The 22,002-nt window shown below is 45.7% G+C and overlaps 1 protein-coding gene across 1 annotated transcript in view; it reads right to left on the bottom strand.

Annotated features, from left to right (window-relative positions):
* The window catches only part of XPNPEP2 (X-prolyl aminopeptidase 2), a 42,673-nt gene that overhangs the window by 10,602 nt on the left and 10,069 nt on the right, over window positions 1-22,002 (bottom strand). Inside the window, exons 7-14 of the mRNA XM_012553241.3 lie at window positions 18,455-18,601; window positions 13,356-13,457; window positions 10,995-11,076; window positions 9,223-9,418; window positions 8,486-8,575; window positions 7,960-8,069; window positions 6,272-6,349; window positions 2,340-2,411 (exon numbers count right to left, since the gene is read on the bottom strand). Of these exons, the coding sequence (XP_012408695.1) occupies window positions 2,340-2,411; window positions 6,272-6,349; window positions 7,960-8,069; window positions 8,486-8,575; window positions 9,223-9,418; window positions 10,995-11,076; window positions 13,356-13,457; window positions 18,455-18,601 (877 nt within the window). The remainder of the gene's footprint in view (window positions 1-2,339; window positions 2,412-6,271; window positions 6,350-7,959; window positions 8,070-8,485; window positions 8,576-9,222; window positions 9,419-10,994; window positions 11,077-13,355; window positions 13,458-18,454; window positions 18,602-22,002) is intronic.

Below are 22,002 nucleotides of genomic sequence, written 5' to 3'. Positions count from 1 at the left end.
CTTGCTTCAGACTTATTTGGGTGACTGCTGTATCCCTCCTACTTACTCTTCCCTATCCTCAATCTTCATTTTTTACTCTTTTTCACCATGTCCTTGGCAAAAAATCAGCGGAAACGAACAGTTCCACATAAGAGGAACAGAAACAAATCGATACTATCAATTTCTTATGTATACTTTGGGTTTTGGCAATTTCCACATAGGAAGGACAAGGGAAAAAATGGACACTATCAATGGGTTTTTACAACTATGTATTTTAACTAACAGTGACAACACTTCAACTCACAGTGGCAACATTATGCCCCTTTGAACTTCCTTCTGCTCTCTGTATTTTGTCAGAACGTTTCTTTGACAATCTTTTTTTTTTTTTTGACATCATTACTCGTCAAATCACCACTATGACTATAAAGTTTGTAAGCGCTTAGATCTAGAGGCAGAACCTCCTCATTTTACATATCAGGAAACTGAGGCACAAGGAGAGGAAAGTATTTGCCAAAAGTCATACAAGATAGTATCAGAGGTGACATTTGAACCCAGATCCTCCGATTCCAGTGGCACAGTGGATAGAGTGCTGGCTCTGCAATCGGGAGGACCTGATTTCAAGTCCTGCCTCGGACACTAGCTGTGTGAGTTTGGGCAAGTCACTTAACCCCATTCGCCTCAGTTTCCTCATCTGGTAAAAGAAATGGTAAACCGCTCTAGTATCGCTGCCAAGAAAAAGTCAGATACAATTGAATAGTGACTGAGCAGCAACGACCTTTGACTCCAATCACTGCTGCTTCTATATTTACTTTTATTCATATATCTTGTCTTTCTACCCCTAACAGAATTGAAGCTCCTTGAGAACAGGGCCTGGTTTGTTCTTTGTGTTTCTTTCCCCAGCACCTGGCACACAGTAGATGCTTTTTAATTTTTTTTTGGTAATACATGTCCAAACAGTTATTTTGCTGCACAAAAAGAGTCGGACTTTGAAATAGTGTACAATTAACCTGTGAAGGAAATAAAACATGGAGACGGACAAAAATAGAGGGATAGGGAATTCTACGTAGTGGTTCCTAGTCATCTCCCAGAGTTCTCTCACTGGGTGTGTGCTTTTTAAATCTTGTTAAGTCGCTATGACTTCTGCAGTTGTCCAGGCTGGCAAACTGTAGCCTGAGGTGGAAGGCTTGGATTTGGAAAAGATCTAGAACGAGCTGTCTTTGAAGATTTTCCAAGAAATCCAGCTTTGAAAGCTTTCTAGACTTGGAGGCAGGTAGTTCTAGGTTCAAATTCTTGCTTGGCTACTCACTAGCTACTGTGATCTCGAGGATCTTCGTGGACTATCTGGGAGCCGGGCTGAGAAGGAGGGAAAGTAAGCACTGATGACTTTTTTCTAGGTGTCTGCTAGTGGGACAGGGAGAAGAGCTATAATGGGATGATAGTTGGGTCAATTGAAGGGATTTTTCCTTTTCTTTTTAATTTTTAAGACAGAGGGAGATATGACCACATTTGGAGGCACCAGAGAGGGAAGCTGGACAGAGGACAAGTTTGAAAGATGACACAGAGAGGAGGAAATATTGATGGGACAGGCTCCTAAAAGGAGGGACTACATTAGAACACAGTCATAGAGTGGTAGAGCCAGGGGCAGTCTTAAACCAGAGAATGTTAGAGCCGGAGAAGACCTGAGAGACCATTAAATCTAACCTACTCATTTTACAAATGGGGAAACTGAGATCGGGAAAGGGAGGTGAGTAGCTCCAGGCCATTTTTTTTGGATTCGATCCAGAATTTCATTGATATAGAGAACTTCCAGTGGGGAAACTCCCTCTATCAGAACTCCCAGTAGGGAAACCCCCTCCACCAATGTATATTGATGAGTGTTCAGCAACTTACAGAGATTGGCTTCAAGTCATACAGTGAATCAGTGGCAAAGCCAGGACCAGAACCCAGGACCCTAGCGCCCAGGCCAGGGCTCTTTCCACTATCGTGGGGGTTCTTAATCTTGTCCATGACTAGGTTTCATGGGTCCACAGGACTTGGATGGAGAAAAAACTGCATCTTTATTTCAATATAATTTGTTTCCTTTGTGGCCCCATGTGTTTTATTTTCTCATTTAAAGACATTGTTCTGAATAAGGGGGTCCACAGAGTGCCAAAGAGATCGTTGGCCCACAAAAACAGTAAGATGCCTCGTGCTACGCCCCTTTGCATCTTGGGATATCTGTTTTGTCCCGGATGCTCCCTGAGGGTAGGGAGTGAAGTGCTAGAGTTCTCTTGAGTCCCTTCACGGGTCTGAGGCAGAGGGGAAGGGAAGAAAAGAGTACCCATGTGAGCTGGACAGACTTGAGAAGGGGGCTGACTTACCAGTATTGCCCTCCAGAATCCAGCAGGTACATCTCATTTTGGGACAGATTGCGGTGGATCTCCTTGGTCGGACTGAAAACAAAGATGGGACCTAGTGAAAGAGCAGTTTGTACCTGTTCCCTCGCCCTTTCTTCATGTAGTCCCAGCACCGTGCTATCTCTCTAGGGCTGGACTTATGCATGGAAAGACTATATGGCCACCCATGTGATGGGAAGATGGCCAACAGGAATCCCTTGGGTGGAGTCAAGATGGCTGATTGGGGCAACCATCCAGCGGGACTCTCTTAACACCCTTCTCCAAACAGCTTTAAAATAACACCTCAAATTGAATTTTGGAGTGACAGAGCCAAGAGAAGGTCAGGATAGACATTTTTCTGGCTTAAGAAAATATAAGAGTTCAGAAGGAGATGTCTGTGACACTGGCATGGAGGCCCACACATGGGGCGGCAGCAACAGCAGCAGCAACTTTGGGAGCTCTGAGCCCAGACATGATAAGGGGGTCCAACAACTGGTCAGAAAGAGGTTCCAGGGGACCCTTCGCTGGCACTGGGTAGAGCTTTTGCAGACTCATATGCAGTTCTGGGTCACAGTTCCAGGGAAGAGAGGAGCTCTGAGCGTCAGTCATAAGGGAACAGGGGTCCTGATTGCAGTTCCAAAGCAAAGAGGGATTGCTAGCATCTGTGTCTGCAGGGGACCGAGAGTTTTTCCTGAGTTAAGACTAGAGCACAGACCAACAGAACAGTGATCATGCTTCTCCCAGATCATACCAATTTGAAAATACAAAAATTTGTAGATCTCCAGAAATGGCTCTGAAAACAGCAACATGGAGCTTCCTCCCCACCCCCAGGTGAGTAGAGCCCATCTTTAACATCAATTCAAAATCAAGAAATAGACTGAAAAATTGAGCAAACCTCCCAAAAAAGAACTTGATCATAATAAGCTACTAAATAGCAAGACCAAAACATAAACTCAGAAAAAGACAATAATGTGAAAACAGCTACAACAGAAGCTCAAAGAAAAATGTGAATTAGACCCAAACTTAATAAGAACTCCTGGAAGGATTAAAGAAAGAGAGAAGAATGGTAGAGAAAAAAATTGGGGGAAAAACAAGAGCGATGCAAAAAATTATGAAATGAGAATTAACATCTTGGTAAAAGAGGTGCAAAAAATACCGAATAAAAGAACACTTTGAAAAACTAAATTGGCCTAATGTCAAATAGGCACAAAAATCCACTGAAAAATACAACTCCTTAAAAAGCAGAATAGGTCAAATGGAGAAAGAGGCACAAAAATTCCCTGAAGAAAAGAACTCCTTAAAAAGCAAAATTGGTTAAATGGAAAAAGAGGTAAGGCAGTTTTCAGAAGAAGAAACCAAAGATATCTATGGCATATAAAAACCTCAAAATCACTAATGATTAGAGAAATGGAGGTTGAAAACAACTTTGAGATATCATCTCACACCTATCGAATATGACAAAGGGTGGAGCGGATGAGGGGAAAATAGGGATGCTAATGTACTGTTGGTGGAATAATGAACTGGTCCAACCATTCTGGGGAATAATTTGTAACTATGCCCAAAGGGTTATAGAACTGGTCCTACCCCTTGACTTAGAAATACAGTGATTAGAACTGTATCCCAAAGAGATAAAAAAGTACTTATGTGTACAAAAATATTTATAGCAGCTCTTTTGATGATGGCAAAGAATTAGAAATGAAGAGGATGTTCATCAATTGGGGAATGGCTGAACAAGTTGTGGTATATGATTGTGATGGAATACTAGTGCGCTATAAGAAATGATGAAGAGGGTGTTTTCCAAAAAAAGAAAAAAAAATGACAGGACCTATATGAACTGATGGAAAGTGAAGTGAGAAGAATCAGGAAGTCATTGTGCATGGATGGGAACAGCAATGTTGTAATGATGAATAACTGTGAAAGACTTGGCGACTCTGATCGGTATAAAGACCGAGATTGAAGTCAATTCCAAAGGATTAATGATGAAAAATGCCATCTACCTCCAGAAAGAAAACTGATGAATTCTGAGTGCAAAATTGAAGTGTAATTTTCTCTTTATTTTTATTTTTTGCTTTTTAAAAATATGGTTAACGTGGGAATGTTTTGCATGATTTCACATATGGAATTAATATATTTCTTTCCTTTTCAGTGGGTGGGGGAGAGGATGGAAGGAGGGGGAGAATTGGGCACTCAAAATGTAAGAAAAGAATGTTAAATAAATAAATAAGGAATTAAGTGTGGTCAGGGGCACAACTTGTCCAAAGTTACAGATCTAGAGTGGGTGTGAGGTCTGGAAAAGAACTTACTGGTAGCCTAGTCCAACCTCATCGTTTTTTTTCCCAGCAGGAACGTGACTTGGTCAGTGTTAGGCAGGGGCAACAGCAGAGCTGGGACTAGAACCCAGGATTTGGAATTCCCCCCTCTCCCCCAAGATCAAAGGTTGAAGTGGAGGGTTATGGAGTATATATATGTCTGTGTGTAAGGGCTTGTGTAAGGATCTCCAGAGATAAATCTGATCCACATCATCACTTGATTCAGGGCTGACCTGATTGGGGGCAAAGGTCAGGAGGCATTCAAAAATCTCCACAATGGGAAGCTTGTCCGGTGGCAAGAAAGAGACTTGCTTGACACAACCCCAGGCCAGGCCTTGGAGGGTTCGTGGGGAGACTCCAACCAACGCCTCCCTACAGCTCAGCACAAGTCCTGCCAAGTTGCAGTTCTTGGGCTTGGTGACCGACTGTAGGTGTCAGGAACCCCCTCCCCCCCATCTCTGGACTAGCCTGGCTAAGGGAAGGGAGACTCATCACCAGATTGGCTGAAGGTGTGTGTGTGTGTGTGTGTGTGTGTGTGTGTGTGTTTCTGCCCTAACTCATATAGACCATCTCCCAGGGCGGGCACGAGCTAGGGATGTCTGCAGAGGGAGGATCCCCTTCCTCCACCTTCCCCAATTAGGTCACAGGCACAGGGTTGACGGCAAGGAATTGGGAGTCGGGACCAGCTCAGCCACTTAGCACGGGGCCAGAGATTTAGTGCTGGTGGGGCCCTGAGAACAGAAATTCACAACTGGCAGGGCCCTTCCAATAGAATCCAAGCTGGGAGGGAATACAACAGAGAATCTCAGAATGCAGAGGAGTCCTAGAATGGAGAATATAGAGTACCAGCACTGGGGAGGGGGGGGGGCTGGATTTTAGCATCCAGAATGTTAGAATTTGGAGAGAACTTTATAGAGTTTAGAACAGAAAATACCAGGACCTTAAAGATCATGTTATCCACTTATTTTATGGGAAACTGGGGTGGGGGTGGGGTTGTCCAAGGTCACGCCAGTAGGAAGCAGCAGAACCAGGTTCTCTGCTTCCCGATTACTGGTTACGTGACTGTGGGCAGAGCCCTGATCCACTTTGAGTCACAGTTTCCCAGTCTGTGTAATGGAAGCACTAGAGCAGCTCATGTGTGAGGTCCGGCTTCCAGCTTGAAGATTCTCAGTCGCTGAGATTCCCTGGCTGTGTTTATGTGACGTTGCGAGCCATCTGGTCGACCTCACCAAAGAATTCGGCCCAGCCTCCAGATGTTTGGTCTAGAAGGTGCCAAACATCTGTTTTGCCCACCCCCTTGGACCTGATCTCATTCGGCTCGGGCCGGACTGACGGGAAGCTTTTGTGGCCACTTTCCACACCCGTGTTCCCACAGGTTATTTAAACGGTATAAACAATGGGGGGAAAAAAAACTGTCCATGGCTTGGGAGCCATGTCCCATTCCCTCAGTTGCTCAGTGCTGGGATTGTCACTCAGGTCCAGCCTGAGCTGCCTGGCCTCCCAGCCTTTCCCCCTGAGAGGCTCCTCAAGGTCCTCACAGCCCACAGTGCCCAAAGCCCCCGAGTTCTAACCCATAAATGGGCCTCCCGAGTCATTTCGCCGGCCTACCTGTAGTGGGCCAACGCAGCGTTCAGGCCGCTGGCTGAGATGGTTTCAAAACTGGGTCCTGCTGAGAACGCTTCTTCTCTGAATGGAATAAGAAGAGAGTGGGTTTGGGGCTTGCCTGGGAGAGCTGGGGGGTGAGGGGTGCTGGGATCGGGAAGCCCAAGGGGTCATAATGAGGGCTCACGTGAGCTGCTCTCTGGGGCCAGATCGTTTTTCGAGGACCCTTCCCAGACAGCCCTGAGAGGGAAAAAAGGCCTGGATTTTAAATCAGAAACCTAGAAATCCCAGCTGGCTGCCTACCTGGCTTTGGGCTAATTGTTTAATCATTTCTGAGACTCAGTTTCCCTGCTTAGAAAATCAGTGCACCATCGACAAGCAGTCAGTAGATGTCTACTCTGTGCCTACAAAAATAAGATGATTCCTGCCCTTGGGAGGCTTTTTTCCCTCTTGAGGGGGATTGATTAGATGACTCGGTGGAACTTTTCTGCTCAACTGTCTTATGCTCTACACAGCCCTTCCTCCCTTCCATCCCCTCTTCACCCTCTTGAAACAAGCCTTTCCTCACTATCCCCACTACCAACACCCGAGTGAATGCTCCAAACAGCCTCCTAAGAGGTCGTCTGGCCTCCACTGTCTCTCCACTTCCACCCTTCCTCCGTAGGCCTGCCAGTGTGGCTTGTGGCAAATGAAGATCCGATCACGCCATGCCGCCCACAGTCTTCAGGGGCTCCCTATTGTCTGCTGGTTCGATTGCTGGCATTCAAGGCCTTCTGTGATTCAACAAGACCCGACCTTTCCACGACCTTATCTCATAGCATTCCCTTCCATCAAACTGGATTGCTCCCTGGGCTCTCTTTACTCCCCCATCTGTTTCCTAACACACCCTGAGCCTTCCCAGCTCTCGATCCTGGCTCATTTCTAGTGTCTCCCGCCCCGCTCCAATCCAATCCCCTACTTGGTAGCAACCTCCCGCCTTGGGCTTCGTGCAGCACTTGGTTTGTTGCTCGCTACGCAGCTATGGAGGAGTTATGGAGGCTAGCTGTATGAGGGAGGCATGTGGAGGCTAGCTGTATAAGGGAGCAATCCATATAGACCTAGCTGTGTCAATGTTAAATAACCCTCCTAGACTTGGAGCCTTGAGGGCAGAGTCCAGGTTTAGTCTACACCTGTAGTATTCCCTTCTATCTCCCCTTGCCCTGGGCTATGTATAGAGCTGCCACTTTATTTTTTTTTGCTGAGGCAGTTGGGGTTAAGTGACTTGCCCAGGATCACACAGCCAGGAAGTGTTAAGTGTCTGAGGCCACATTTGAACTCAGGTCCTCCTGACTTCAGGGCTGGTGCTTTATCCACCGTGCCACCTAGCTGCCTCCACTCAAATTCTTAAGGCAGGTATTAGCCAAACGAGGGCTCACTTTTTTCTCCTTCCCAGCCCCCCCCCCCACTTGTACCTGGTCTCTAGCCTTAGGTGGGCCTGGAACTAGGCAGGTGTGTCCCCACTACAGGAGGCTCGTCCCCTGTCCCACCGCCTAGAGGCCATGCTAAATGTGCTGAACAGGGCAAGGTGAGCCAGAGCTACCGAAAGGTGGGCCACTTCACCACCATTTCCCAAAGCAGCCACCAGGTGTCACTGCGACTCTGGGAAGCCTGGGGACACCTAAGGGGTTGGGGCCCAGATGGGGTCGCGGACTTACCTCCTGAACTTGTCCACCTGTTCCGCCCCTGAGAATTCATTCACGCTGCCGCGGGGCACGTTCTTCTCCAGCCACACCAGGTACCTGATGACAGCCACGGCATCCCGCACCTGGAGAGGGAGAGGCTAATGGCTGCAGGGCTGGGACCACGGCGGGACGGACCCTGCAGACCCAGCCACGAGCCCCTGGGGGAAGAAGGGCTTGGGAAACACGGAGGCGCACCCTGAAAACCCAAGTTCTAAACACCTCGGTGGCAAGACCCAAATCAATGGATGGGAGCCAACTGAGAGGCCCGGGGACTATTGGGCTCCGGTTCTGGCTAGACCCTAGAAAGTCTCTTCTTCCTTTTCTTTTCAAAAACCAAATCTTGTTCAGTGTGGGTTGGTTACTTCAACTGAATTTCTTCCAGTGTCCCTCCCACTTCCCAGGGAGACAATCTCTTCGAACTTAGACCTTTCCTTGGTGGATTTCTCCAAGATGTCCGCCCAGGGCCTCCCCTGGGCGTGGACCGCACGCTAACACTTACGTGTGCAGCCTTGAGCAGCTCCTGCTCCTTCTCGTTCTTCACTGATTTGGCCACCATCACCGGAGAGTAGGAGTCCTCCACGAGCTTCTCCTGCCCAGGGAACAGAGAGCGGTAAAGAGAGGAAAGGGTCTCGGGGGACACCCCCGAGCCACTGACTCCTTGCCCGATAAAGGCAAAGGGCAATCTGGGGACCCCCCTCCCCTTCCACGCCTTGCCCTCGGCTCAGCGCCTCCCCACGTGCTCCTCCTTCCAGACCCAGATCAAAAATACTGCCTCCAAGAAACCTTCCCTGATTGACCCCTCAAACTGGGATCACTTCTCTCCTCCACCTCAGCCCACTTGGTACCCATCCCCACCCCTGTACATATTCCCAAACCTTTTCACGTATGTGTATTTGCTCTCTAGCTCTGTGAATTCCTCAGTGGTAGGGATTCACCTTCCTCTTTCTTGCCCCTAATTGCCCAGCTGTGTGATCCTGGGCAAGTCACTTAAGCTTGGTCTCAAATCTTTATCTGTAAAATACGATCTATAGAACAACCTTAAGGGGCCGATCCAGTGTTATGTAGTGATGGAGTGGCCAAAACCCAAACGGAACCCAACTTTGTCTAATTTCAAGCCCCGAGGAAATTTCCAGTAGCTTTCCTAATCTGGGGACCTGCTCAAGGCGTGATGGCTTCAGCACCAGGGACAGAGGCAAGGTGAGTTGGAGGAGTGGACCTGGGAACTGGTATCCTCACCTTGGGTATGACCCCATAGAGCCCGTAGGTGGTATATTCAGTGCCGAGCCAGACCCGCACGTCTCCCTTGACGTACTCCGTGACGTGTTTTTGGATTTGATTGTAGTCTTCAATTTGCACGCACATCGGACCCGTGCAGTCTGAGCTCAGGTACCGTCGGACGTCGTCGCCCAGCCGGCTCGCGTTCACAAATAGCCTGCCAGTGATGGGGGTAAATATCAGGAGGGCTCCGGCTGGAGTGCTGAGAGAGCAGGAGGTAAAGGGCCGCTCTCCCCAACCCGAGCCGAGAAAAAGTCCCTTGTGGGGCTGGGCTATGTGGCAACTTGTGGCAAGAGGAGGCCAGGTCTGCCTGTCTGACAGGTGGAGTCTGACCCTCACCCAGATTTTCATCCCTTGAGAAGGGAATGCTATGGTGGGTGGCTCTAGGTCTCCAAGACACACTTGCTGGGGCGGTAGAGGCAGGAAAAAGTCTGGCGACCGGGCCTTTAGTTCTCCCAGAAATGCACCAGAATCTCAGAATCACAGTCTCCGAATTAGAAGGGAGCTGAGAGGAATTGTAATCCAACTTGTATCTGAATGGGAATTCCCATGACACACTTGTCAAGCACAGGGGCAGCTCACTGCCTCCAGAGAGCCCATTCCACTTTGGAATAGCACTCTGATTTGTTTGTTTATTTTTTATTATAGCTTTTTAATTACAGAACATATGTGTGGGTAATTTCTCACCATTGACCCTCGCAAAACCTTCTGTTCCAACTTTTCCCCTCCTTCCCCCCACCCCCTCCCCCAGATAGCAGGTACTTCAATCCATGTTAAATATGTTAAAATATATGTTAAATGCAATATATATATATATCATACATATTTATGCAGTTATCTCACCAGCACTCATTATTAAGAAAGTTTTCCTGACATCAAACCTAGATCCCACCCACCATTCCTCAACAAGCCCCATGGAGTGGAGCCAGGAAATGGCAAACATGAGAGACCACAAGGACTCGGGATCGTTGCCCTAGAGCTGGTAGGGACGTCAGGGGTCATCTGGCCCAACCCCCACATTTTGTAGAAGAAATCGAGGCCCAGTGAGAGCCCAAGGTCATATAGGAAGGAATGATAGAGCCAAGAATCTGAGCTTTGACTCTAGAGCTCTTTTCTGCCTTATCAGGGTGGGAATGTGGTATAAGGGAAGCCTACTGACTTGGTTTGAATCCTGCTTCAGATGCTTAAGTATATGAACTTAGGCAGGCTACTTGACTTGCTTGGGTCTCAGTTTCCTTTTCTTTCCCATGTCTTCATGGGACATGGTTGGGCTAGACGGCCCCTGAGGTCCCTTCTGTCTCTAGATCTATGGTTCTATTGAGTAGAGGCAGCACCAAAGAGCATTGACTCCAGAGTCTAGTTCGAAGACCTGAGATTGACTGTTGCCTTGGACGCTTAATATCTATGTGATCTTTGGCGAGCCGTTTCCCTTCTTTAGGCCTTACCTATAAATAAGGGCATCGGACCAGTTGGTCTTTAAGGGCCCTCAGAGGAATTGCTCGGGGACACTAGGGGCACGGCCTTGGGTGAATGAGAGAAACAGAATATTATGCCCTATAAGCGATGGAAAACACGTAGCTCGATGAGATAGTAGAGCCAGGTCAGGGTTAAACAAAGGGGCATCTAGTGGATGGCGTCCCAAGGCACGCCAGTGCTAAAGGTCAAAGCAAGTACAGAGTGGCCATCCTTTAGTTCAGGGCAGACCTTGACAAAGAATGGGAAGAAAATGGTACCTGATGGAGGAGTTGGTCAGGAGAGTGTAGGAGTAGAAGAAGGGGTTGTAGGGAATATCATTGCTTCGAAGATTGAAGAGCCCTAGGGGAAAAAAATTGAGAGCGGTCTTGTTATGGTGTGAAGGTGCCGGCAATGGTCATTTCTTAACCCCACTGTTGGCTCTGCTCCCTAAATAATGATCTCTAATTCTTCCATCCCCTCTTACCCAAATGCTTGTGATATCTGTCTTTATCAACAAGATAAATTGTTATTATCGGATAGCTAGGTGACGCTGAGGTGGATAGAGCACCAGATCTAGAGTCAGGAAAGTCTTCCTGACTCTAGACTTTTCTTTGTGAGTTCAAATATGGTCTCAGACTTCTGCTAGCTGTGTGACTCTGGACAAGTCACTTGACCCCGTTTGCCTCAGTTTCCTCATCTGTAAAATGAGCTGGAGAAGGTAATGGCAGACCGCTCCAGTATCTTTGCCAAGAAAATCCCAAATGGACTCACCAAGAGTCTACCATAACTGAAAAATGACTGAACAACAATTATGATGATGCCGATGAATGTTTTCGAGAGCTAGCCTCAAGGTGGCTTGGGGAATAGAGCGATGGGCCAGGAGTCAGGAACGCCCGAATTCAAATCTGCCCTCAGATACTTTTTAGCTCTAGGATCCTGGGTAGTCGCTTCCCTTTTGTTTGTCTTAATCCACTGGAGAAGGAAATGGAGAATCACCCAGTAGCCTCACCGAGAGAACTCCATGGACAGTATGGTCTACAGAGTCACGAGGAGTCAGATGTGACCGAACAATGAATAACGACAAGATTTGTAAAGTGCTTTGCACGTATTGTCTCATTTTAACCTAAAAAAGACAGTCTGGACCAGGCGACATAGAACAACTTGGACTGAATAGTCTAGAGGAGCTCGGACTATAGGAGGGTGCTAGACTGGGGTAGAGGATGGAAAATTCTAGAGGGGGGCTTGGATGGATAGATACCTTGATTTTGTAGAATACAGAGAATCTAGGTCGGATGTCAGAGGGCATCAGATGGGATCCTTTAGATTCCCTAGAGTAGGTGTTATAGAATGGACCCAAGGATGTAGAGGGTGTAGATACCCAATCTACAGTGGTCTTCATCTTATAAAGATTGGGCAATGGAAGAAGGGTTCACATTGGGTGTCCTAGGTATTAGATTGGATATTAGAAAGTGGGCATAGACTAGAAACCATCGAATGGATAACCATTTTGTGCTTCAGTTTCCTCCTCAGTAAAATAAAGTGATTGAACTTAATCACCTCAGAGGTCCCTTTTGGTTCTACATCTAGGAGACTTTCTGTACCTCAGTTTCCTCCTCTGACCCTGAGCAAGTTATTGATCCTTCTTGGGACTCAGTTTCCTCATCTGTAAGACGAAAGGAGACCCCAGAGGCCAAAGTCTCTCCTAGCTCTAGACTTTTAAGCTCTGCTGTGGGTCTGTAAAATGAGAAGGCTGGTTCTCTTCCATCTCAACATTTATGGTCCTCCGACTAGACTGTGATCAGGACTAGGACCGGGTGATTGGGTGTCACGGTGGCAGGGGAGGGGTCGATTCGGCATTACCGAATGGGGCCGAAGCGCGTGTTGGCGTAGATTCCCTAGCGGGGGAGTCAGAGAAGGGACTAGGCCATAGAGGAGGGCCAGAGACCAGAGGCTTTTAAAGGAAGCGAGCTGGTTTTGCAGGCAAAATCTTAATTTTACAAACTGGCAAAGTCTGATCTACGAGCTAGCCAGTGGAGAGACTTTTGTTTCCAATCATCCCGTGACTAAGACAGGAAAGGTGTTCGGCTACAGATCTGGGGGGTGGTCACGGCCGCGGCCTGGGAAGTCCTCCTGGTTTCCTTCCTTTGGGGCTTTTTTAGCTCCTCTGTGCCGGGGGACTTCCTGCGAGAATGGCTTTGTGGTGCCATAATCCCCTTCCCCTTCCTAGTCATTCTATCCATGATGACAAATCGAGAAGTCGTTGACATTTGGAGAGAAGCAGTGGCTCTGTATGAGCAGGAGGATAGGATATTTTTGGGAGAAGTCCGAGTGGCCCAAGTCAAATGCATTTTGAAAAGGGGAACGAGGCAGAAGCGTAACTGGGGCAGGGCAACTGGGCCTTTGCCTCAGTGCATGGGATTTAGAAGGCACTGTCCTCCCTTTGTAGTCTTTTGGTGTGTCCCACTACCTGCCACCCTAAAAGCAGCCACCCCCAGTAGTAATCTTTTGCCGTGTCTTTGTCTCTGCTCACTATGATATGATGTCCCACGCCCCTTCCTCAACTAAGGGTGCTTTTCAAATTCTTTGCCCCAAGTGTGACATTCCCCCTGAGTCCCCCTCAGTGTTAGCCCTATACTTACAAGCGGTCTCATCCAGTGCAGACAGAAGGACGGCTGTCGGGGCTTTAGCGTGCTTTTGCATCTGGTTTCGAATTCCTGTGACTTTATCCTGCCATGTGCTCCCTGAAATCGGAGAATGCGAAGAATACATAAGGGCTCACTAACCCGCACCCAGCTCTCCCGATTAGGCCTCCAGTACACTGGCTAGATTCTCTTTGGAAGATCCATGGACAAGAATCACATAGGGTGACAGGGCAGAGATGAGTTGATGGTCCATCTGTACCACTGGAGGAAGTGCCCCCATTGAGATCACTGAAATGTTCAAGTATTAGCATGGAGATGCTGATGTCACTCCCCTGCTCAAAAATCTTCCATGGCTCCCTGTTGTCTTCTGAACACATTTCAAATAGCCCAGCCTCCAAGGTCTTCCAGAATCTGACCTCAGCCTGTCTTTTCCAGATTTGTAATTCCTTCTCTCCAATCTACATAGCAGTCAAACTGGAGTCTTCTCTGTCTTCAAAATATGGCCTGTGATCTCCTGCCTTTGGTTTTGGGGATGTCGTTCCCTATTCCTGGAACTCTCTCCTTTCTCATCTTCCTCTACTGAATTCCCAACTGGTAAAACCCAATCCAAATGCCACCTTCTTTTTGAATCCTTCCTGGTCCTCTACATCCCCCCCATCTTTTATTTTTCCCCCCATCTTAAAGATCCTTTTTTTGGCCGAGGCAGCTGGGGTCAGTGACTTGCCCAGGGTCACATATCTAGGAAGTGTTAAGTGTCTGAGACCAGATTTGAAGTCAGATCTTCCTGACTCCAGGGCCAGTGCTCCCCCACACCATCTTTTAGAGAAACTTGGTATCTCTCCAAGAACCAAGAACAGGGCTTTAAAAATCCTTAATGTTTATTGAATGACCCAATAACCCAATAACAGCTTTGCAGAGCTCTGTATTAATTGTCTGCGACAGTTTTATGCTGTCGACACTGAAGGCCAAATTTTCCCCCTTTAGTAACTGGCCCTGCTATACATGCATGCTGTCACTAGGTGGTAGTGGAGAGTCGCAGTCATAAAGACTCAAGCATAAAGATGTCCAGTCTCTGGGATTTCTCTAGGCAAATATGAACACCCACACACCCAATAGAATTTGTATTTTTGGCCTGAGCTTGGGATTTTAAACCGTGAATGGATCTCCTGTTATGGAAACTCCCTCCACTGATGCAGATCAGAGTTTCAGGCCTGACAGGTTAAGGGACTTGCCCACAGTCACACAGTCAGGGGCAGGACTGACTCCGAAGCCAACAAATTTTTACCTTCTTCGGTTCTGTGGCATATTTATTTATACACATGTACTTGTGGTTTATGTTCGTGGAGGGTTATTCTCACCCTGGAAATTCTCCACAGCAGATGAAGTAAATCACAGTATTATTCATGTATTCCCAGGAGTCTATATCTGGGCTGTACTTGCGAGCTCGCTATGTGGGGAGCTCCCTTGTGAGAGAACTCTTGGGAGACCGAGGCAGTTAGCGCCTTGCGGGGGACGGAGAGCGGGCCTGGAGTAGGGAGACCTGCCTTCAAATCTGCCTCTGACACATCCTGGCTGTGTATTTTGGGGCAAGTCACTCACTGTGGCAGCGTTCCCGGTAATTCTCTACGTGATCTGTATTCGCTATTAAAACTATTCAGAAGTGAGACTCAAAACAGAAATGGTTAGAGGAAGTGAATATAATAAAAATGAATGGCTTAGTATAGTGCCTGTCACATTGTGAGTTTTTAATAAATATTCCTCATTTTACTTGTCTATTTATCTATTCTGTCTGCCTATATATCTATTCATCTATCTATGCATTCCATTTTTCTATTCTGTCTTTCTACTTTGTCTTTTTAATTTGTCGATCTAGTTATCTATTTTCTATTCTATCCTATTATGTTTCTCTATTCTTACTATTCTATTCATCTATCTATTCTCTATTTTGTCTATCTAATTGTCTATTTTCCATTCTATCTCTATCTTTCTATTGTCTGTTCTATTTCTCTCTCAATTCTGTCTATCTTTCTACTCTATTTTGTCTATTTTCTATTGTATTCTATCTATTCTGTTTATTCTGTCTATTCTGTCTTTGTATTTTATTTATCTCTTTTTTTCTGTTTTCTATTCTATCCGTGTATAATGTTTGTCTATCCTATCTTTCTACTCTATTTTGTCTATCTAGTTATTTTCTATTCTCTCTCTCTTTCTGTTCTGTCTATTCTCTCTTTCTACTCTATTTTGTCTAGTTATCTATTTTCTATTCTACCCTATCTATTTATTTATCTATTCTGCCTTTGTATTCTGTCTAGCCTATCTTTCTACTCTGTTTTGTCTATCTAGTTGTCTATTTTCTATTCTATCTCTTCTTTCTATTCTATCTGTTCTATTTCTCCATCTATTCTATCTATCTTGCCTATCTTTCTATCCTATTTTGTCTATCTTGTTATCTATTTTCTATTCCATCTTTCTATTCTGTCAGTTCTATTTCTCTATCTATTCTATCTATCTTGCCTATCTTTCTACCCCATTTTGTCTACCTAGTTATCTGTTTTCTGTTCTATTCTAGCTATTCTGTTTATTCTATCGATTCTATTTCTCTTTTTGTCCATTTCTATTCTGTCTGTCTACCCCATCTTTCTATCCTATTTTGTCTATCTTGTTATCTATTTTCTATTCCATCTTTCTATTCTGTCAGTTCTATTTCTCTATCTATTCTATCTATCTTGCCTATCTTTCTACCCCATTTTGTCTACCTAGTTATCTGTTTTCTGTTCTATTCTAGCTATTCTGTTTATTCTATCGATTCTATTTCTCTTTTTGTCCATTTTCTATTGTCTGTCTATCCTATCTGTACTCTAGCTCATTATCTATTTTCTATTCTGTCAGTTCTATTTCTCTATCTGTTCTATCTATCCTGCTTATCTTTCTGCCTTATTTTGTCTATCTAGTCATCTATTTTCTATTCTACCCTATCATTCTGTTTTTCTATTCTATTTCACTATCTCATCTGTCTATTCTATTTATCTCTCTCTCTATTGTGTCTCCCTTTGCATTCTGCCCGTCCATCCTGCCTATTTTTCTACTGCATTTTGTCTAGCTAGTTATCTATTTTCTCTTCTTTCTTTCTCTTCTGTCTATTTATGTAACTATATATCAAGCTATCTATCCCAGGTAGCTTCCCTACATAGAACTTCCTTTTCTTTTAACCCTGCAGATGATTCCCTCTTCCTAACTTTGGTTCATCCCCAAGTTAGCTCTATTAGAAAACCGCAAGCGGCCGCCCTAAAAGGCCTTCCTTCTCTGGGAGTTCTTCCCTAGGCCGGTCCCAAAGGCTTCCCCCTCCGTATCCCTCTCCCCTTGCCGCCAGCGTGCAAGCCCTGACTCCATTTGGCTCGATCCCCCCAGGAGGGAGATGAAGGAAGCCCTTGCCCGGCTAGCTCCAGATTCCACAGCCATTGGGGTTCACTTCCGCTTTATCAGCTGCTGCCTGGCGGGCTTTCTCTGGAAAACTATTTTAAGATGCAGAAAGAAGAAGTTTTCAAGTTGCGGAATCCAATTTCTAACAGATCAAAAGCTGGAAGGTGTGAACTTGTTACATCACACCTGGTATTTTGAAATCTGTCCCCGCCCCCTTCTTTGACTCTCACCTACTCAGGAGACTTGTGATATTCCTCACATCCAAGCAGGCCCAAGATTATCGGAGGAGCCTGCTGGGATGGCACTCCCTTGGTGAGTCAGTTAGAGCTCTAGTGCAGGCTGGGACACAGTCATTTATAACTGGGAGCCTGGCTCCGTTCCTGCTTAGTGTCATCACTTAGAGGAGTTAAAAGGCATGACATGTTAAAAATTACTCCCATGGGGCCATTTCCCAGTCACAGGCTGACCCCGGAGCCAGGGCCCTAGATGGAGCCCTGACCCTGGTCACCCTAAGCCCGGGCCGAGACGCTTACCTCCACCGGTTTGCCCGGGAAAGGCGGGGGAATTTGGATGCTTCGGTGCCAGCCTGTCTCCGTGGCTAGGAGAAAGCTCGGAGTAAGTACTCACTGTGGGCAACCAGAGCATTGCTCTTTAATTCTTTGCCAGTGACGTGAGACAATTAGGCCACAAGTTTTCTCCCTTACAAGGATGATTTGGATCGCAGAGTGGCTCATAATCTCCCAGGGGCGACACAGGTCAAGACGGAGCTTTGCCCCTTCCTGTCTCCCCGCAGAGATCCCTGATTCAAATGGCCTTCCATTTCCGCCTGTGCTTCATGAGACTGGGGGGGGGGTCAGAGTGGTCAAAGGGAGATTTCATGAGAGGACAACTGGCTGTGGAGAAAGGGAGCCCTGATAAGAGAGGTTCTGGCTTAGCCAGGACTGGAGCCTGGAAGCCAAACTAAGGGGAGAGAGATAGGAAGACATAACCAAGAGCTTGAGCCACATGGACCTAGGACTGGGGGAAGTACCATAAAGACTCTGCAGCTGGCAGAGAAGTCAGCCCCAACCTCTCCCTACAGCCGTGCCCTGTTCAGAAAAATTCTGTGAGTCATAGGGACTGTGTAGGACCTGAAAAGGGAAGCACCACCAGGAACAGAGGAGTGTCTCGTTTGACTCTCTCTGGATTCAGGTATTACTCGATTCTCTGTTCTTTCTTATACAAGTCGCAAGTTTTCTGTTTGGTGTCTTGTTAGCCTGAGCGCTTGTAAGGGAGCCAATGGCCACCTTTCGGGGGAAACACCAACTCACTTAAGGATCACTGGGGGTAAGGGCAAAATAGGGTCAGATGAGCCAGAAAGAAATGAGAGAATCTCGAGATGACCCATGCCCTTTGTGGGTGAGAGAGAGGGAGCCTCTGACACAAGGATTAACCTTCAGTTCAATAAGCGTTTCAACGATTGCTCTTTCTGAACTTCCATTTTCTCCGTGATATTTCTTCAGCTATTTTCACTGTGATTTAATGCTTTTTATAGATGGCATGGCCCTCTTCAAGAAAGAAGGACAAGGGGCAGTTAGATAGTGCAGCAGATGGAGTGGGGGAGAGAGAGAGAGAGAGAGAGAGAGAGAGAGAGAGAGAGAGAGAGAGAGAGAGAGAGAGAGAGAAACTAAGAATACCTGTGAAATTCTCCTGGAGGTAGTAAATTGGCTGACTGGGAAGAGGAGGCCTCTCCGTCCCCCAAACCTGGTCTACAAGATTGTCTGTGATGGGCACCAGGCTTCTGTTGGAACCTTGAAGGTGAAGTTCAAAACTCTTCCATGTGTCTGAGGAGAGAAAGGAGGAAGTTATGTCCTGCCTGGTGCCCTTCTTTCCACTCCTTTCCCTGCCCAGGCTCCCTTATACCTAGAGCTGGACTTAGGGAAAAGAATGAAGCTAGTGAAGAACCGTAAAATCATCTTTTACATAAATTAGCTTTATAGGTTAGAAAACATGTTGACATACGTTATCCAATGGGATCCTCTAGCAACCCCAAGAATCTGGCTATTGGGGCATTATTATAGTGTACCCACTTTACAGATGAGGAAACTGATGTTTATAGAGGGAATGGGACTGATCCCATGGGGAAGGCCAAAGACAGCACCAGGACTCAGACCTAGGAGTTCCCAAAGGAAAGATATTCTTCTTTCCCCTCTCCCCCCTAATTTATCTACCTTGTAAAATCCCTATGGCAGACAAGGGGACTAATGGCGGAGACAGAAACTATCCATAGTTGATGGCAGAAGAGGGATCACTTCTGTAAAGCACTTAATGTTCTATATAGTATATAACATTCTACGTAATATATAATGTTTCATATGCTCTCTAAGGTTCAGGATTTTACATATATATATATCTGAAGCCAGATTTGAACTCAGGTCCTTCTGACTTCAGGGCAGGTGTTATATCTACTGCTCCACCCAGCTACCCCAGCTAGATCATTCTCACATAAGACAGATAGAGAGATATGGGTAGATAAATAAGGTTAGAGCAATTATTAAGCACTTACTATATTCCAGGCTAAATGCTGAGGAGAAAAATACAAACAAGCAAGATAACCCCCTTCCTCCAGCTTACATTCTAATGGACAATACAAGATATAAAAGTCTGTGTGGGGGGATAGAGATGGTAAAAAGAGGTTCTGAACTTTTTTCTCCAAATAAAAGCCCAGGGACCATTCAGCTCCTTCAGTGGCAACTAAATTTTTTTTTTGTTTTTGTTTTTGTTTTTTACTGTTTTACAAAAAATTATATATCTATATATAAGGTTTTTTTTTCAGCTCAGGTCTGTGAACTTTAAGAAAAAAATATTCATTATAACTGCATTTTACCACAACTGGTTAACTTTATAATTCTATGTATTCTATGTGCTTAAAAACCCCTACTGAGAAGGGATCTATAGGCTTTCCCAGACTGCTAAAGGGATTCAGGAGAGGATTCTGGGAAGATGGCTTTTTCTGGGAAGATGGCTTTTAGGCAAAAACTTACTTGAGTATCCCAAATTCACTCTCCCCCCCAAAAAAAAACAATTTTAAAGTGCTTTAAGGTTCACTTTAGTGTGGCAGAAATAATTAAAAGTTGGGGATAAAGCAGTCAGTTAGTCTAAGACAACTCAGGAGAATATTTAGGAAAGACACGATCTTCCAATTGGTGGTTTGGTCTGACTGAAGTGAAGATACACTGAGGGCTGAATCAGCAAACAGTAAGTCCTGGGGATAGCTGTACGGCTGCCCCCTGGAGAGTGTGAGGCCTGGGCAGCTGATCAGGGGAAGATTGTGTATGTGTGTGTGTGGGGAGTTCCTCCACTGACGCTAGCCATGGGGCCCAGGTGACCGACCAGACAGTTCCAGGCTTTGGCTGTGGCTAAGAGGAGTGAGCATGTGCTGTGGGTGTGGTGGCAGAGGGGCCTCGCTGGCTGTGGGCACTCCCGGGAGAGCAGAGTATTTGATTTTGGTTCTGGGGCAGAGGTGGCGAGTTGGTGCTTGCAGCCACTCAGAGACCACAGAGACTAAGAGCACTGGCAGTGCAGCAGTGCTGGAGACCTGGCTGTGGCTCAGAGATGGAGAAGAGTGCCTGAGGTCACTTAGAGATCAAGGTGTGAGCCCCAGGAGCAGAGGCAGCACCTGTGCTTGGAAGAACCAAGAGGTCAAAGGCTCCCAGATAGAACTGGGAAAACAACAGCCTGAAAAACCTGAAGCCTGAGGCATTATCCCCCACACCCAGGTTGCACAGCTGGACTCTAACATAAAGTTAACAGCCAGTAAATAAGTCACTAAAAAAATTAGTCAACAGAAGAGAAAGAACTTGACTAGGTAGCCATAGATGGCTACTATGGTGATAAAGAAGATCTGGGTTCAAATTCAGGAGAAGACAATGAAATCAAAACAGCCACTTCTATTTCTTTCTTTCTTTCTTTCTTTGTTGAGGCAATCGGGGTTAAGTGACTTGCTCAGGGTCACACAACTAAGAAGTCTTAAGTGTCTGAGGTCAGATTTGAACTCAGGTCCTCCTGACTTCAGGGCTTACAAAAGATAGTAATCGATTCCTTATTTAAGATAACTATTGAATGAATAAAACACCTGGGAGTATATCTGCCAAGACAAACTAGAAAGTAATTATAAAACACTTTGTGGTAGTGAAGTATGATGCTTAAAAAGTTAGAGAATTCCAATAGACTTGGGATGGAAAATGCCAGCGCATCCCTAGAGAGAACTATGGAGACTGAATGTGGATGGAAGCAATGGATTTTCACCTTTTTGTTGTTGTTTATTTGTTTGTTTTTCTTTCTCCCATTTTCTATTTTCCCTTTTGATCTGATTTTTCTTGTGCAGCGTGACAAATATGGAAATATGTTTAGAATTGCATGTTTAGCCCATATTGGCTAAGGGAGGGAGGAGGGAGTAAGGAGGAGAGAAAAATTGGAACACAAGATTTGCAAAGATGAATGTTGTAAACTACCTTTGCATGTAGTTGGAAAAATTAAAAGCTATTATTTGGAAAATTAAAAGTTTGAGAGTTTCTGGATAATTTAATCATTTTATTAGTAAGGCTAACATATTTATTAATAAAAAGAAGTAAGTGACACTTTTGAATGCCAAAGACCCAGCAAGGCGATAGCCTTAGAGTTAATATGCCGTTGAAAGAACAGTTGTTCCTGAGGGTGGCAAGTCTGATGGGTTAACAATTAATGAGATGGGGCAGCTAGGTGGCACAATGGATAGAGCACCAGGCCTGAAATCAGGAGGATTTGAGTTCAAATCTGATCTCAGACACTTAACACTTCCTAGCTGTGTGATCCTGGGCAAGTCACTTAACCCTCAACTGCCTCAGCCAAAAAAAAGAAAAGAAAATCCAACAACAATTAATGAGAGAATGCCCAATGAGGGTCTTGGGGATATGTGACTTGGATCACCCAAATCTTGATCAAAGAGATATCAGTTTCCATATCACCTGTCTGACAAATGGGAAAACCCACATTTCCCCAGATCTGTTTGAGTAACCACAATGAGCAGGAATCCTCCCATTAGCCCAAACTTAGAATTTCTTTTACTGTCTGATTAGATCTTGGCCTGGGCAAATCCTTGAGAAAGATTTCCCACACTGGTCGATTTCTGGATGAGGAAAAGGGGAAAAACCTTTAATTAGTTATTAATGCCAGAGAGAAACAATCATTTCTCTTAAAAGAACTG

The sequence above is a fragment of the Sarcophilus harrisii genome, chromosome X (genome assembly GCF_902635505.1).
Source record: "Sarcophilus harrisii chromosome X, mSarHar1.11, whole genome shotgun sequence".
Taxonomy (NCBI): domain Eukaryota; kingdom Metazoa; phylum Chordata; class Mammalia; order Dasyuromorphia; family Dasyuridae; genus Sarcophilus; species Sarcophilus harrisii.
The sequence above is the reverse complement of the archived record's forward strand: the minus strand, read 5'-3'. Positions and strand labels throughout refer to the sequence as shown.